The sequence below is a fragment of the Phyllostomus discolor genome, chromosome 1, assembly GCF_004126475.2.
Source record: "Phyllostomus discolor isolate MPI-MPIP mPhyDis1 chromosome 1, mPhyDis1.pri.v3, whole genome shotgun sequence".
NCBI lineage: Eukaryota > Metazoa > Chordata > Mammalia > Chiroptera > Phyllostomidae > Phyllostomus > Phyllostomus discolor.
Window position 1 is genome coordinate 176154770 of NC_040903.2, and position 15568 is coordinate 176170337.

General features: G+C 51.2%; 1 protein-coding gene across 1 annotated transcript in view; it reads left to right on the top strand.

Annotated features, from left to right (window-relative positions):
* SMAD3 (SMAD family member 3) overlaps positions 1 to 15568 on the top strand; it is a 115336-nt gene that overhangs the window by 74066 nt on the left and 25702 nt on the right. Inside the window, exon 2 of the mRNA XM_028505442.2 lies at positions 15234 to 15427. Within this exon, the coding sequence (XP_028361243.1) occupies positions 15234 to 15427 (194 nt within the window). The remainder of the gene's footprint in view (positions 1 to 15233; positions 15428 to 15568) is intronic.

A 15568-nucleotide genomic window follows, 5' to 3' on the forward strand; every position in this document is an offset into this window, starting at 1 on the left:
TATACCACAAGAGGTCATGTGTGTTTACACGTGTCGGGTCGAGTCCCATCAAAGCTGATCAGCCACAGATGGGAGCATGTCTGTGAGCCGTCTTATTCCCTTTGTGACCTCTGCCTTTGAGGTCTGTTCTGCAGCTCCATCAGGAGGTTGTTTGACAGCAGTTTAGTTCCTTCATACCGCATCACGGCGGTGGCTGCCTGTTTTGCTGGTATTGCTGTTAGGTTTGAGGGGGTTTTGTTTGTTTGTTTTGCTTCTAACCTGCAGAAAGAGTCCGAGTTTTGAAGTTTCTCTCTCACCCACTTATAGTAGAGGAGCAAGAAATTTTTTTTACTGAATATTTGCTCTGCTGCTCTTGATTCAGGTCTATTTTCTCCAAGGCCATTTGTGCTTAAAGGTGGCAAAGGAACGGGAAGTGTAGACACCGCCACCTTGAAGCTGCTTCCCACTGCAGGTTAGAGTGTTTCACAGGTATGTGGAAAGTCAGCACTGGAAGGCAAGGAGACACTAGAGATGGTGGAACCCATCATTTTATAGATGGCATGACCCCCATACCTAGACACCCCCCCATTCAGCAGTACAGCCAGTGTGAGCACCACTAACCCCCCAGTCCACTCCCAGTGTAGCCCCAGATGTCCGCCTACTTTCTCTTCTGGCAAATCCCACGCTGGTAAAATCTCCATTCAACAAGTATTGGGTGAGTCAGTTTATTGCAATGCCTTCTATCTACTGTCGGCCTACAACCTAAGTCACAAATGACTTTGTCCTTCTCTGGTATGGCAAGTGAAGTGGGCGGAACTTCCTCATTCAAAGGCATTTAAGTTTTCTGCATTTCCCCAATGGCCGCTTTAGCAAAACTAACTGGTACCCGAGTTGCCATTCCCCTGCTGGTTTTAATTGCACCTCTCAGACCAACAGAGTGCCGAAAGCATGTCTCTGGTATTGGGTCTCTGGCAGTGACATGCGTCCGAGGGTCACTTTGCTCCAAGGTTTGATGCCTTAACTGGGTTGTAAGGCTAGGGTGCTGCCTGAGGTTTTTATTTGTTTCCTACCTCTTCTGACTGGTGGTGCACAGAAATAATTGCATAATCACAGCCTACTTGTGAGCAAATGCGATATGCACGCCCTGTGCTCCACCCAGAGTGGAGAGAGTTAGGCTGGGTCTCCTTGCCCTCGAGGAGCTCCTGTCAGTTGGGAGAGGAAGCTGGGAACACGCAGTTACTTAATCATAGCAGGCTTTTGGTGCTAAGTGCTGATGAGTTTCACAAGTGTAGGACAACAGGAGCTGTAAGACTTTGGGCAGGGGAGGACAGAGAGAAGTCATTCTGGAGAAAGAGACACAAAACGGAACAATTTCTGAGCTAGAGGCATAACTAGGCCTGTCATAGGGCTGAAGAGAACCTCCGGACCCGCCTGTCATCTCAGCATGCGGCTGCTGGCTGATGATCTCTGGCTGGGGGAGGCAGAAGCCTATGTTTTGTGCTGCGGCTGCGGCTGCAACAGCGACACGTTACTACCTCTGCTACTTGGGCGAGTTAAGCATTTGGGATTTCCATACCTGTAAATCAGGCCTTGAAAGCCCTGCTGTTTGGGAAGTGGGGGCCTAATGAAGCAGTGGGTAGGCAGGTACTGTAGAAATCTTGGCTGGGACTCTGTGGGTGGGGTACGGGAGAGAGCCATAAGTGTCCAGGACCCAGGGAAGGAACCTCACCTGGAAGCCTTTCTGTGCTCCTGATGGGAGCTGCTGTGGGATGCAGCTTTTAGCCAAGAGCCACTGAATGGACAAGGCAAGCCTACACAGCTGGCTGTTGCCACCGTGACATACGAAGTGCTCCCTGGCCTGTCTGAAGTCCTCCCTGCTTGTTATTTGGAATTCCTGTCTTCCTGCCCATAGGGGTTCTTTGCTGTTTTAGGTGAAATTGCCCCTCATGAACCAGAACCTTTTGTTCAGGTACAATGGGAGGTCTGTCCCATTGGACTGAAAGGAATGCTAATTGGCTGCTTAACTGTCCTCAGAATACCAGTGCCCAGAGCACACAGGACACCCGTTCTTTGTTACGGTTCGATGGGAACTGCTTACGTAAGCTTGTACAGCGCTGGTCCGGAAAGAAGCAGAGTGTTTGTCGAATATTAGAGACTGGTGTTCAGCAAATGTTGTGTTTTCTGCCTATTTAACTCTGTGCTCCTTAAACTAATGTTTTCTAAAATTGTGGTCATTTCCCACCCCTCTTTCCCTTCCAGCTCCCCCACAGCGGCTGAACTGAGAGGTCGGAGGGTTCTAAAGCTTTGGGGCCTCTTTTAAAAATAGAGAAAGAGTTGTAAATGTGGTGGAGACTGAAATGCGAGAGCATTCCTTTCCCAACCCCTATTGTATGCTGTTTCGCTAAGAATTGTTGTAAAGTTGGAACTGGAGTAAACACTTGCCCGGAAGCTCTGCTTCTCCGTTTGCGTGCCCCCCAGTCGCCCGGTTTGCCTTTTGCCTGCTCGGTAATGCTTGTGACACTGTTATCTTTCTGGCCAGTGACTCATAATGGAGGAAGTCAAGACTATGCAATGAACACAAAACCTCCTTACTTGTCCTCTTCACCTCTACCCCCCCAGCTCCTGGAGTCACGGATGCCCGCCTGATGTTTTCTGTAAGTCTTTGGAAACTTTGGTGGGTTTCGATAGGACTGGGCAGCCAGTCATCATCTCCCGGTTCACTTGTTTAACCCCAGATGGCTGTGCAAACCTTTTCCCCAAAAAGAAGGAAGAAAACCCCACCCCCAAACGTGCAGTCTGCCCAGAGGAAGTGATTCACGGTGCAGGATTCATGCAGACCTGCTGGGTCAGGAGGTGGGAGGCTGGGAACCGGGGCTGGGAAGACGGAGCCCGGGGAGGATACTCAGAGCTTCACGGTTTCTGCTTCGTGGAAGAAAGTGAAAAACAGCATGACTAAGAGTCTTGTAATAAGAATTGTTTGTGCGGTGACGAGAGCTGACACTGAAGCTCACTGGCAGATAAGAGGAGAGGAACAGCACTTGTCCGGGGAGACGACTTCTCAGGGCTCTGCCCTTTTTGTTTGCGGAGGGAGCAAATGGATTTCTAAGTGTTAAGGCATTTGTGAACGGAAGGCCGGTATCTGTGTCCATCCCTCCTTACCACGTCTGAGCCCTAGTTTTCTCTTCTACAAAGGAAAAGGTCTAAGCCAAGATAATTACCCAACCATCTCTAAAAGCTCTTTCTCCTTTTCTTTTCACATTTCCCTCCAAAGTTAGACTTTGAAACTAGCAGATATCTTCCTCTAGCTGCTCACTGTGTTTCCGCACGTGGAGCTGAAGCACCTTGTCCTAGAGAGGGGGATTCCCTTCCGTGCCGTGGGCTTCAGTCTGGCGTTTTATCTTGCTTTCCCCCAAGCCGAAAGTCCAAATGAATCCGTTTCCCGAGAGCCCTTTGGAAACAGAGAGCCTTGAAGTGTTGGCTGCGTGAGCGGCCTTCCCGCCCAGCGGGACGCAGGAGGCCAGGAGCGCCCAGTGCGATGAGAAGAAGGATCTAAATGCGCCTGGGTCTGTGGTTCCGTTTCAGACTCCCTGCGTTTGATGAGGTGAGCTTTGGAGCTGGGGGTCGTGAAATCTGGGGTGAAGTGTGCTTTTCTGCCCTTAGCCCATAGAACCTTGCCAAGGGCTGTGAGCGTCCTGAGTGGGCCAGGAGTCATCTCTTTTAAAAACACTTAATTCCACTCTGAATGGGTGTTAACTGGCAGAGTGAAATAGCCATCCAGAAAGTTCTGGGAAGCTCGGGAACTGTTCTTTCGCCTTCTCCCAGTAACCACAGCCCAGCCCAGACCTCGGGAGCATCTTCTATTCATGGCGTGAAACCTGTGTGATCCTGACAAACAGTAATCCGTATCAAGTTGGTGTTTGGAAGGAAAAAAACGTATGTGAAACTGAAGCTGTTAAATACGAAGACTGCTCATGAAACTGCCCTCCAGCCCTCCCCCAGCTCCTCTTCCTCTCCCCTCTCCTCCCTCTCCTTCCCCTTCTTCTTCTCCTTCAAGATTTAACTACTTTCTTTGCAAAGGAGCGAAGAGGTGACAAGGATAGTTGTCTCCCCAGAGCCCAGGGAGAATCTCGGATGATTCTAACACAGCAGCCCCTGTGCTTTGCATTCACAGGGAACTGGGTAACACCCAGGTTCAAGGCCTGGCACTTCTCCTCGCTGTTCAGGGTACCTCTGGGCAAGTCACCCAGTGTTGCATGAGTCTTTCACCTGTACCATCCCTGTATCCAGTGAGATAATGCGTGAGAAGTGCCGGTAAACACCTGCTCTGAGATACAAATTGCTTCTGTTTTCTCTGACCTGTGTCCACCCCCCAGAACTTTTTCTTAACCCGCAACTCTCAAGGGGCCTAGGGGAGTGATTTGCTCCCTAGGGGACCTTTTGGCAGTATCTGGAGACATTTTCGGTTATGACAGCCGCGGGTGGGGGCACTGCTGCATCTAGAGGATCGAGGCCAGCGTTCTGCTGACCATCCCACCATGCACAGGACAGCTCTTGCCCACCCCCTGCCCCATATAACCGTCTGGGCCCACACACTGGGAGGGCTGAGGCTGAGGAGCAGCAGGCTCGCCTTACCTACCATCACCCGATATGGAACCGCTCTCAGCGTGCGTGTGCTTCACAGGTGATCATAGTTAAGCCGAACTTTCCCCATAAAGCAGTCCCCTTCTTTTCCAGAAAGTGCACTCTCTGTGCCCACCCTGGCCCCTTGAAAGGAAGGAAGCCCAGAGGTCCAGATGGTCTTTGTGTGTTTTCTGTGGGGCTCAGCCCCACCCCCACAGAGGGCAGGCCCAGGTGGTCCTTGGTTTCTTCCCTTGAAAGTCTGCCCAGGAGGCTCCTGTGACCTCTGGGGCTCACGCTTAGGCCCCATCAGCTCCTACTTGCTGTGGACCTGAGCCGGCTGTCTGGAAAACTAGCAGAGGGAAGGGACACCTAAACACAGTGGGGAGGAGCGAGAAAGAGGCTAGCGACTGCCTTGAAGCACAGCACAGGGGGCTTCGGTCTGGCATGTGTGGGGTGTCCCCCAGTGTGGCAGCTCAAAGCACCACATAGTGTCTGTCTGCGAGTTCCGATGGGAACTGGATTGTTCTTGGTGGCTCACCGACGGGAAACAAGGGTTGTGAAATGCTGGTTTCAGCCCTCTGAAACGGCCAATCTAAACTGGAACATTAGAAACGTGCTTAGCATACTTACAGAACTTGCCGAGAACACTAAGGAAACAGGACCAGAGCATGTGGTTACTGTGGCAGAGCTAACAATGAAACCTCAATTATCCAGAACCTACCCCGCCCCCAGCAAACGTCGCCTAGCCAGATTCCTGCTTGGTGGTGCCAAAGGACAAGAACAAGGCAGACATGGGAAATGTTGCTTCTTCGTTAAACACCAACAACCAAAGACAACTTTGAAAGTTACTTGGAATAGTGTGTTCAGTATACAGCTCAATTTCTTTGTGTTTGTAACTTTTTATCTTAAATAATTTCAAACCTCAGAAAGTGGCCATGATAGGGCAGGAATTGCAGTATACAGCCTCCACCTGGTGTGTGTAACCTCTTATTTTAATATAAAAATATTGTAACTTTCTATTTTAATATAATTTTGGACCTTAGAAAGTGGCCATGATAGGACAGGAATTGCAGTATGCATCACCAATTGTTCAGTCCCATTTAAAAAAAAAACAACTTTTGTCATCTGAAAGTGTGAGACCTTCAGGCAATTTAAGATTCAGTACAACAAAGAAACTAGTATGTCCCATGGTCCTTGACTTTCCGAGGCGAGAAAGCAGACTCACACTTGCAGACGCCTTGCTGTGGTGAAACAGTGGTTGGGAGGCTGCCTTCTCGCTCTGACTCTGTTTGCTGGGTGACCTTGAGGTTCTTAATACAGCAAGCACATCAGTCTCAGTTTCCTCGGCCACAGAAGGAAGGGATTAGACAATGTGTTCTCAAGGGTCCGCAAGTGCCAGCTGTCTGCCGTTCTCCAGAGTGGGTTTTCAGGTGGGCGTTTAGTTCCCCAGAGCCTCAGCTGACCAGCACACTTCGTTCCCTGGAAGCTAGGCCTCTGTGCTTTGTCACCCGCAGCCAGGGAACTCGCACATAGCCCCCAGAAGAACTTCTGCCCCCAACAAAGGATGCTTTGGTGTTAGCTATGTTTTACCCAAGGAAAAGGATCCCCGGTGAACCCCCAAATTAAATGACTCTCTCGGCATGAAAGTTTTTAGGGCTTTCAGTTTCGCTGCTCTATCAAATAGTTGTCCTTGGCTGGCCATGGCATGGAAGAGGTAAGAGTACCTTCCAATGTGCCCGTGTGAAGGTCAGGAAAGACCACTGTTGCTCAAAAGCCAAGTAGAACCAAAGCAAGGGGCCCTTTAAAGTCTCCAGCAGAATTTTTTCTGCCGTTTTAGAAGGCTTGTGGTGTACACAACTAACCCAGACTCGAAGTCATTCAAGCTTTTTATTTTGAGCTAGAAAAAGAAAAAAAAATGAAACCCACATATAATACAAAGCTCAAGAAGAGTGGAGTGTAAAGATTTTGTTGCAGGTGAGTGAACTCAGGACAGTGGGCTAGCTTGATTACTGGTGGGGGCACCTGTTGGCGGCAGTGTGCGTGTTCTGGGAAGTGTGGGTGTGAGTGCGGGTTTGTGGTGTTGAGTGGTACCCCACCCCCCTTTTTCTTATGCTAAAATGTAGCAGATTTTAGGGGAAAAATAAAGATAAATAATAAATTGGGTTGAAATGGATGCCAGAGGTTTGGTTTGATATTGATAACATATTGAATTATCAATATGCTACTTGGACTTCAAAAATTAACATTAGCCCTGGCTGGCGTGGCTCAGTGGTTTGAGTGCCGGGCTGTGAACCAAAGCATTTCAGGTTCGATTCCCAGTCAGGGCACGTGCCTGGGTTTCAGGCCGGGTCCCCACTGGGGGGTCATGTGAGAGGCAACCACACATTGATGTTTCTCTCCCTTTCTCCCTCCCTCCCCCCCTCTAAAAATAAATAAATAAAATCTTTAAAAAAAGAAACAAAAAATTAATATTAGTTGAACATTTGGGGTAAGTTCATAGTCTATGCAAATTGGCTCTGAAAGCCTATAGGTAGGTTTTTCTCTATAAATAAAAACTAAGTCCTTCTGAAATGGTATTATAGTCAAGGTCAGGAAATAGCATTGTGCCTGTTTACAGTTAAGGAAGAGAGTGAGTCACACAGCCTGACTTCACTTTAGATGAACTCTGCTCATTGGCCAAGGTGGGTGATCTCTCAGACTCTCTCTTTCTCCATCAGCGCATGAAAATAAAGGGTACTTGCAAGTTTACCAGAAAGACCGGTGGTGGAGTCAGTGCAGTGGTCCACTGGTGATGGGTAACAACCACTCCAAACGCTCAGTAGCTTGAAACAGTGTTCATGCTGACTCATGCTTCTGGGGCTCACCTGGGCCCGGCACCTTGCTGTGAGGTTGGCTCAGTCTGCCCCAGCTGTGTTGTACCTGGGCCCAGGCTGAGGGGTAGCAGCTGCCCGGGGAAGGCTCTTCCCCTGGTTGAGGGCAGAGGGGTAAGAGGGCAAGCAGAAACACACGATAATACTTTACCCCTTCCGCTGAGGTTCCATGGGACAAAGCAATGGCCTAGCGCAGAGTCAAGGGGCAAGGGTACACACTGCACCTGTGGGCGGAGGAGCAGCAAAACCATCCAGCCAAGAGCGTGGGTACAGAGTGGGTAGGTGAGTGACTCCACCTACCACAGCCATCGAGTGGACAGCACGTTGTGCCTGGCACGTTGTGGTCATTACTTTGCCACTGTTGTTGCGATCACTACTCAGCATAGGCAAGTCCAAAGACAAAGCTTGCCTCTGAAGAAGCCAGAGAGTGTTGCAGTGGATGTAGGTTAAATAAAATCCATTTCAGTGGACATAGAACAGTGTTAACAAACTTACTTTGTACTCACTTCTTTGACTCAGGGAGCCAGCACAGCACCTGGGATGTGGTAGTGTTCAGCAACTATTTGATGATCGTAAGAGGTCCCTTCCCAGATGGGGATGCAGCACGGGAGAGCAGAGAAAGGACCGGCCGCCCCACCCCTCGCCGCCCGTTTCTCAGCACTGGTCTGGGTTGTTCTCCGGCCCTGCCTTTCACAGGCCCTGTGACCGTGGGCCAGCCCCTCGCGTTCTCTGCGCTGGGGGAAGCAGGAGATACAGGGCTCTGCCATCTCTGTATTCCCACACAGTAGCTGTGTGCCTGGCACACGGTTCATGCCCAGCAGATCTTTGAGTGTTTCCGGAGCTTATGTTCTCCGCTTCCAGTCTTGTCCCCAACACCCACGTCCAAGTCCACCAGCATTCACATCAGCCTCCAGATGGCTGTGGATAGCTGGTCACTGGTAACAGAGGACACGAGAGGCCTGTGCCAGGAGATGGGCCCCAGCCCCGCCCTCCCCGCCCGCCCAGGGCCCTCTGGCAGGCTTCCCCCCACCGTTGGCTTTGGACTCTGGCATGTCCACATCCTTGGCTGTGGCTCCTACCACCATTTTGGGACACTTTATGGGTCCCACTTGCAGCCAATGGGAGGAAACCTAATTTCCTGCCACAGGAAATGGTTCAGCTGGTGAAGAGTCTATTTAAGGATTAAAGCCTCAGTCAAAGGCGCTGGCAGGAGTTGCTGGAGAAGGACTTCTGGGGGTCTCTCATCAGGAAGCCAGTGGGTGCGGGAAGGGATCGCAGTCCCACATGGGGAAGAGACTGCAGGTGGGCTCCTGGGACGGGACTCTTGGCCCAGCGGCTGGTCGTGGGCTGCAAGAAGGGCTGGGTCAGGAGAGTGGGGCATAAATAGACCCTTTTCTGCGACTGAGCACGTTATGATAACAACATCAGCTCAGAATTAAGACCTATTTATTGGATTTACTTAAAATAGGCCTGGTACCCCGTGAGGCTGGGAGGGTGTGTACCGGACACATCAGCTAATTAAATCCAGCAGCTGAAACTCCCAGTTCACTGCTATTGCTCTGGTCAGCGTCGGTGTGTGTTTCGAGTGGGACAGAGGAAGAAGGAAGGACTACCGGGGTTGGCTCTGGGCGGCCCAGGCTGAGCCAAGAGGAGTTGTCCCCGATGCGTTAGAAGTGAATGAGAAGCCACCCTTGTGATAAGTGAGGGAATTGTGTGGCCCAGAAGCAGGGGCATGATCCAGATGACTTCTGGGAAACGCTGGCAAGCCAGACCAGCAGCGACGTGCTCGTGAGCTGGAGAGTCTACTTGTCTCCCTGCCTCTACTTGTCTCCCTGCCGTCGGGGTCCTGCCTGGCCGCCAGGGGAGCCGGCCTCCACCGCAGTCCTGGAGCGGACTGCCGTGCGAGCCTGGGGCCGGAGCCTTGCCTCTTGGGCACACCGGGGCACAGGGAGGCAGGACCGCTGCAAGATGTGCCTTGTCACCCACACAGCATCGCGTGGGGGCTGGCCTGACATAAGGAGCACAGGAGCCTTGTGAAGATTCCAAGCATCAGGTCCACTGAGGTGTCATTGTGGCCTGCCTGGCTGTGTACCCAGATGACCAAAGCAGGGGAGGGGACTGGTGTTTTTTGAGCACCTACTATATTCCTTACCTGTTAGGCACCATAATAGTAATGAAGGTAATACTAGTTAAACAGTAATGACTATTGGCTGCCCCCTTTCTTGTGTTTTCGCTCTGTGCTAAAGGCTTTCTGTACAGAACATCATCTACTCCTCCCAGCAATCCAACCAGAGGGCTGATATTTCAATGAAAAAATTAAGACCTGGGCATTAAGCAATGAGATCAAGTTTATACACTTACAGAGCCCAGAGTCAATATCTGAATCAGGGTTTATCCAAGGCTAAAGCCCCCAAACCTTGTCCTGTCTGTCTGTCTCTCTAAAATTGTGGTATGATTGACATACAAGTAGCACATACTCAAAGTAAACAATTTGACAAAGTTGGACATGCGTTTATACCTGTGAAGACACCCTACAGCCAAGAGAGCAGACATAGCCTTTACCCCTTGGCAAGCCCCCTCCCATCCCTGCATGACCCCTGTGCCCAGGCAAACACTGATCTACTTTCTGTCCCTCTCCGTGAATCTGTATTTTTGCTTGACTTTAAATTACTCTGTAATTTTGCCTCTATGTACTCACATCTAGCTTCTTTCACTCCACATAGTTATTTTTAGGTTCATCCATGTTGTTGCATATATCGGCAGTCCATTCTTTTACCATGCTGAGTGGTATTCCTCTGCGTGGGCATACCACAGTTCGTTTATCCATCCGCCTGCTGCTGCGCGTTGAGTGATTTCCAGTTTGGGGCTCTTAGAAATGAAGCTGCTGTGAACATTAGTGCCTGGGCAGATGCTTTGATCTCCTTTGGGTAAACTCTTACAGGTGGAAAGGTGGCTCATAAGGTAGGTTTCTTTTTACCTTTTTAAAGAAACTTCCAAACTGTTTGCCAGACTAGTTGTATCATTTTACATTCCTACTAGCAGTGTGTGAAGTTTGCTCCCCACCCTCGCCGGCACGCGGCACAGAGTTTTCATTGTAGCCTCCCAACAATTACACAGGGTTGTCTCGCCGTAGATGTAATTTGCATTTCTCTAGTGACTGCTTATGTTGAACATCAGGGTCTCTTCATGCACTTATTTGCCATCTCCACGTATTTTGTGCGCAGTGTTTGTTCAGATGACTTTGTTGTTACATTTTTATGGTGGGTTGTTTGTTTTCTGAATACTGCGGTTTTAGAGTTCTTTATATGTTTCAGACACAGGGCCTTTGTCAGATACATACTTTGCAAATATTTTCTTCCCATTGTGTCTTCGTCTTTTTATTCTCTTAACGGTGACTTCCAAGAACCTTTAATTTTGACAAAGTCAAATTGGTCCACTATATAAAAATGGAATGTTTCTGGGGTGATATCTAAGCGATGCTCGCCTATCACAAGGTCACAAAGAATTTTTCCTATGTTTTCTTCTGGAAGTTGTGTTGTGTTAGGGTTTATATGATGACCCACTTCAGCTAACTTTTGTACTGGGTGCCAGGTGGAGGTTGAAGTTCACTTTCCTTGCCTTCGGACGTCTAACTTTTCTGGCACCGTTTGTTGAAATGACTGTCCTTTCTCTTTGTCTTTTTGGACCTTTGTTGAAACTCAGTTGTCCTCACATTTGTGACTATTTCTGGACTCAGGTTCCGTCATCTGTTTCTCAGTGTGTGTGTGTGTGTGTGTGCACATGCAGTTTTTATCTTTTTTCTTTGTCATCTTTTTTCTTTGTCGTTACCACACTGCCTTGATTACTGTAGCTCCCTGGCTTTTTAAAAATTTAACTATATTATCAAAATAATTCATGTATATAATAGTTTAAGAACTCAAGGGGCCCTTGATTCTTTCTTGAATTTTAAATTTATATTCTTATTTTTTGTTTCCAAGAGGTTTTTTGAAATAGTCTATAAACGTTTCTATTTTAGGATTTCAGTATCTTATCTCCCTGAGAGTAGTGTTTGTTTTGTTTTATTTACTTTGGAAGTTTCTCCTCTCTTGCCTCAGACTGCCTTCCCCTCCCTGCCTTCCCTCTTTCTCTGCATGTCCTGCTAGTGGCTTTCTTTAAAAGGCTGAGGATTCTGGCTGTGCATTCATAGTTAAGAGTGAGGCAATAAAAAACATTCACTGCTCTAGCTTGTTGGCTGGTGAGCTACCCTGCATGGGGGAGCTGGCAGGAGTAGGGCCATTTTGTTGGGGGGATCCCCAAATGTCAGATTGCAGGTCTCTTGTGGGCTGAGCTGTTTAATCTGTCCATGGGAAGGGGTGGACACATGGACCATCCGTCACTGTCCTGGGTACCAAGGGAGCAAGGGAGCCTCCAGGAATCCTCCTTCCAGCCCTTCTCTGACCTTCACCCCCAGCTGTACCCTGGTGGCCCCATCCAGAGCGCCGCCCCTCTCTAGTTATTTTCTGCAAAGAACAAACCTGTCTCTCGCAGGGTGGGGGACGCCCCATTTGTGGGGCCCTGGAAAGGGGGGCTGGGATCTGACTGCCTTTTCTTTAGACTTGCAGCCCGCCCTCCTGTTTCCAGCCCCACCTTCAGAAGTGAGTGGCGCCTTAAATTCCTGGCTTTCCGGGGCTCTCAGGCACAAGTGGGATCACTCTTGCTGGCTTCCTCTGGTAGGCGCTTGGTTGCAGCTCACTCCACTCTGCTAAGTCTGCTCCCACTCGGCCATCTGCTTTCCACTTTTGTCGGCTCTGTTCTCCTACTCATTGTTTGGGGCAGGACAGAGATAAATTGCATCCATTCAGTTTGTTTTATTTGACCGAAGGACATTTCTTGCCCTTCTCCCCGCCTTCCCCCTTCTCCCTTTCTGCCCATCCATTCCTCCTCCCCCTCCCTCCCTGCCTCCCTCTCACTCCCCCCTTCCTTCCCTGCACCACCTTCTTCTATCCTCCCCCTTGCGCCCCTCCCCTTTACTCCCCCTTCTGCTTTCTCCCCTTCCTTCCTCTTTGCCATAATTGTTCCAGTAGACAGCCAAGCTCTTCAGGCCCTGAGAAGAAACAGCCCACATAATATAGAAAGGATTGGACGTGAGGGATCCGGAAACTGAAGTCCTCTACCTAGAGACCCGATAAACCTTCTGTCCTCTTTCACCTCCTTCCCATCCCTCAACTACAAAAACCCGTGACAACCACGTCACAGCCCCACCTCACACCCAGACCTTGGTCTCAGTTGCCTGCATCACGTCTGAGCTTTGTGTCCCACGGACTGCCCCACTTCCGCCCACTCCATGCCCCTTTTTCCCTGTAGGTCCCTGAGCAGGCGTGAGGCCGTGGGTCCACTCTGGATCTCTGTTGAGTGAGGCACCTGACTCAAGCGTCCTGCTTCTGGGGCGTTAGGATGTTAGGGCTCGCCAGGGGTACCCAGAGTGTCTTACATATGCCTGTCCTCCTACTGTCCCTTCCTAAAGGCTCAGGCCCAGGTATGGGGCTGTTAGGAGCTTGGTTTTCTGCTCATTCTCTTAGACTTTCTGCCCTGTGGAAACTGAGAGCCTCCCCCTGTGTTGTCCATCACCACCTTTCTATGTATTGCTATGATTTTTAAAGCAAGTATGTAACCCCTTCCATGGACCAGGCAGGGGCGGGGGGCTCCATCCAGAACCCCATCTCTCCCTTGCTGCTGGTCTGAGCCTTTCTCGGGGCCTTCCCCTGCAGAGGCAGCTCTAGATGTCCAGCTGGCTCTTCGCTGGGGCGTTTGTCAAACAGTGAGGAGCAAATGCGACCGCTTCTCTAATCTATGGTCACTCAGTAGTTTTGCAAGAGGATGGGAACAGATGAATAATGGTCATCTCCATTCACCAGGCCCCACTCCCCCTCTCTCCTCCTCAGCCCCACTCTCGCCCATTTATCCAGGCCGGGGTGTGCAGAGTGGCTGCTGTCACATGGAATAACACTCGGGGGTTGGTGCTTCACAAAGTACTTTCAAGTGGACGCTTGCTGGAGGTCAAGGGGAGGTGGGAGAATGTCCCCATTTTACAGGTGAAGTAACTGAGGGTCCCAGAGACCCCATGACCTACCCAGTGTCTCACAGCTAGGACAGAAGGACCCCATCTGGACCCCGGGTCTCACGACTACCTACCTGACAGTCTTCCTCTCTACCTCTTGGCTGTTCTCTTCCTTCTGCTGGGCAGTTACTGTTTTGGGGCTGTCAGGAAGGAGGTCATTATGTCCACTGAGATGCCCTTTGTCAGCAGCACTGGGTCAGTCCCTGTGATCTAGCCCAGCTCTGACCTTTGTCTGTCCGGCCCCATCCCCGGCTCGTGGCCTGGACAGTTTGATTGGATTCCTCTGGTTTTTTCAATTTGGTTGGTGCTTCCGGTTGCATCTGACTAGCCCCTCCCTCACAGAGTGCCCATACATCCTGTTTTTCAGGCCAGTGGGTGCCCTCTGTCATGCGGGGGCGGGGAGGGAGAGCTTGCAAATGCCTCTCAGCCAGCCCCGCCCAGCTGTTAGAAGAGTTGTGCCCGCTACTCTCTCCCTAGTGCCACACTGGGAGTGCATGACATATTTATCAACCCTGCATGTGTGCATAGCATCTCCTTACCTGTCCAGTGCTGGACATCAGCCAAAACCCCACGTCCCTTCAGAAGCTTCCTACCTGCCCACTGTGCTCTTGGCTGACAGGGCGTCTGCCCCTCCTGAGCTCCTCAGGGCCACGTGCTGTCTGCTGCTGCAGCCTGCCTGTCGTGCAGCCGCCCGGGATTGTATCAAAAGCACGATTCTGATTTAGTAGGTTGGGGTAGGCTCTGCCATTTAAACAGGCTTCTGTGGGCCCACCCTGCTGGTCCAGGGACTTTGGCCTGGCCAGAGGGGTGAGGGTCATGGCTACTTGGAGGCCAAGTCACCACAGAAGACACGGCCACAGGGACAGGACACTGCCATTGGCAGAGTGTTCGGCCCACCCAGGCTGGGGACAGTGGCAGAACCAAGCGTGGCATGGAGCTGCAGGCTCAGCTCCTGCTCAGCCCACATGTGACCCCGACCCTGCAGTGACACCTATCCACCTGCAACCGAGCCTCCAACTGAAAGGGACCCCTCAGGGGTCTGCACTCTGGGCTCCTACCATTCAAAAGTGTCCTAGTGTCCCTCTTCCCCTCCCTCTTCCCCTCGTCACAAATACCACCTGAAAAAGAGACCTTTGGGTTTTTTTTTCTTGTTTTCTGTTGAGTGAGGGAGGAACTGGGTGAGTGTTGAGAGCGAGTGGAGATGACCTGTGTGCTTTGTTGCCTTCTCAGTGTCACCGTGGTCCTCCCATTTGCACCGAAAGAGCTCACTTTTTTGCTCAGCCCTGCCTCCCCCGCCCACCCCCGCCTGGCTCGGGGACCTGTTCCTGTTCAGACCGTGACTCAATGCCATCCCTTTCATACGGGGGTGGGCTGGGGAGGAGGACTCTTCCCAGGGCCTGCAGGGTTCCAGGCCCACGCTGCCAGCCCCGGGGAGGCCTCGGCCTTCCTTGGTGGGCCTCTGTGTTCTTCTCCTGGGATTCCGTCCAGCACTAACAGTTAGCGGTTCTCTGATCTCCGGGCCCTCTACGTCTGAGAGAGAGGAGCGGGGGTGGGGCGGGCCTTCTGAGTCCCTGCCAGCAAGCTCACTAGGAGCAGCAGGCAGAATTTAGGGGAAGACGCGCCAAGTCCACTTCACTGTCTCCTGTTGCTTCTCCCCACCCCGGCAGGTCCCTGGATGGCCGACTGCAGGTGTCGCATCGGAAGGGGCTCCCCCATGTCATCTACTGCCGCCTGTGGCGATGGCCCGACCTGCACAGCCACCACGAGCTGCGGGCCATGGAGCTGTGTGAGTTCGCTTTCAACATGAAGAAGGACGAGGTCTGCGTGAACCCCTACCACTACCAGAGGGTAGAGACCCCAGGTATGCTCCCTGCCTCCCCCAACCCCTCTCTCCTCCCTCCTCCCTCCTCTTCCTGAGGGAGGGTCTGCAGGGCATTTGGGGGTGCAGGGGCTTTGGCGCCAGCCTGGCATTGATGCCGATCCATCTGCTCTGTCTCCTCCG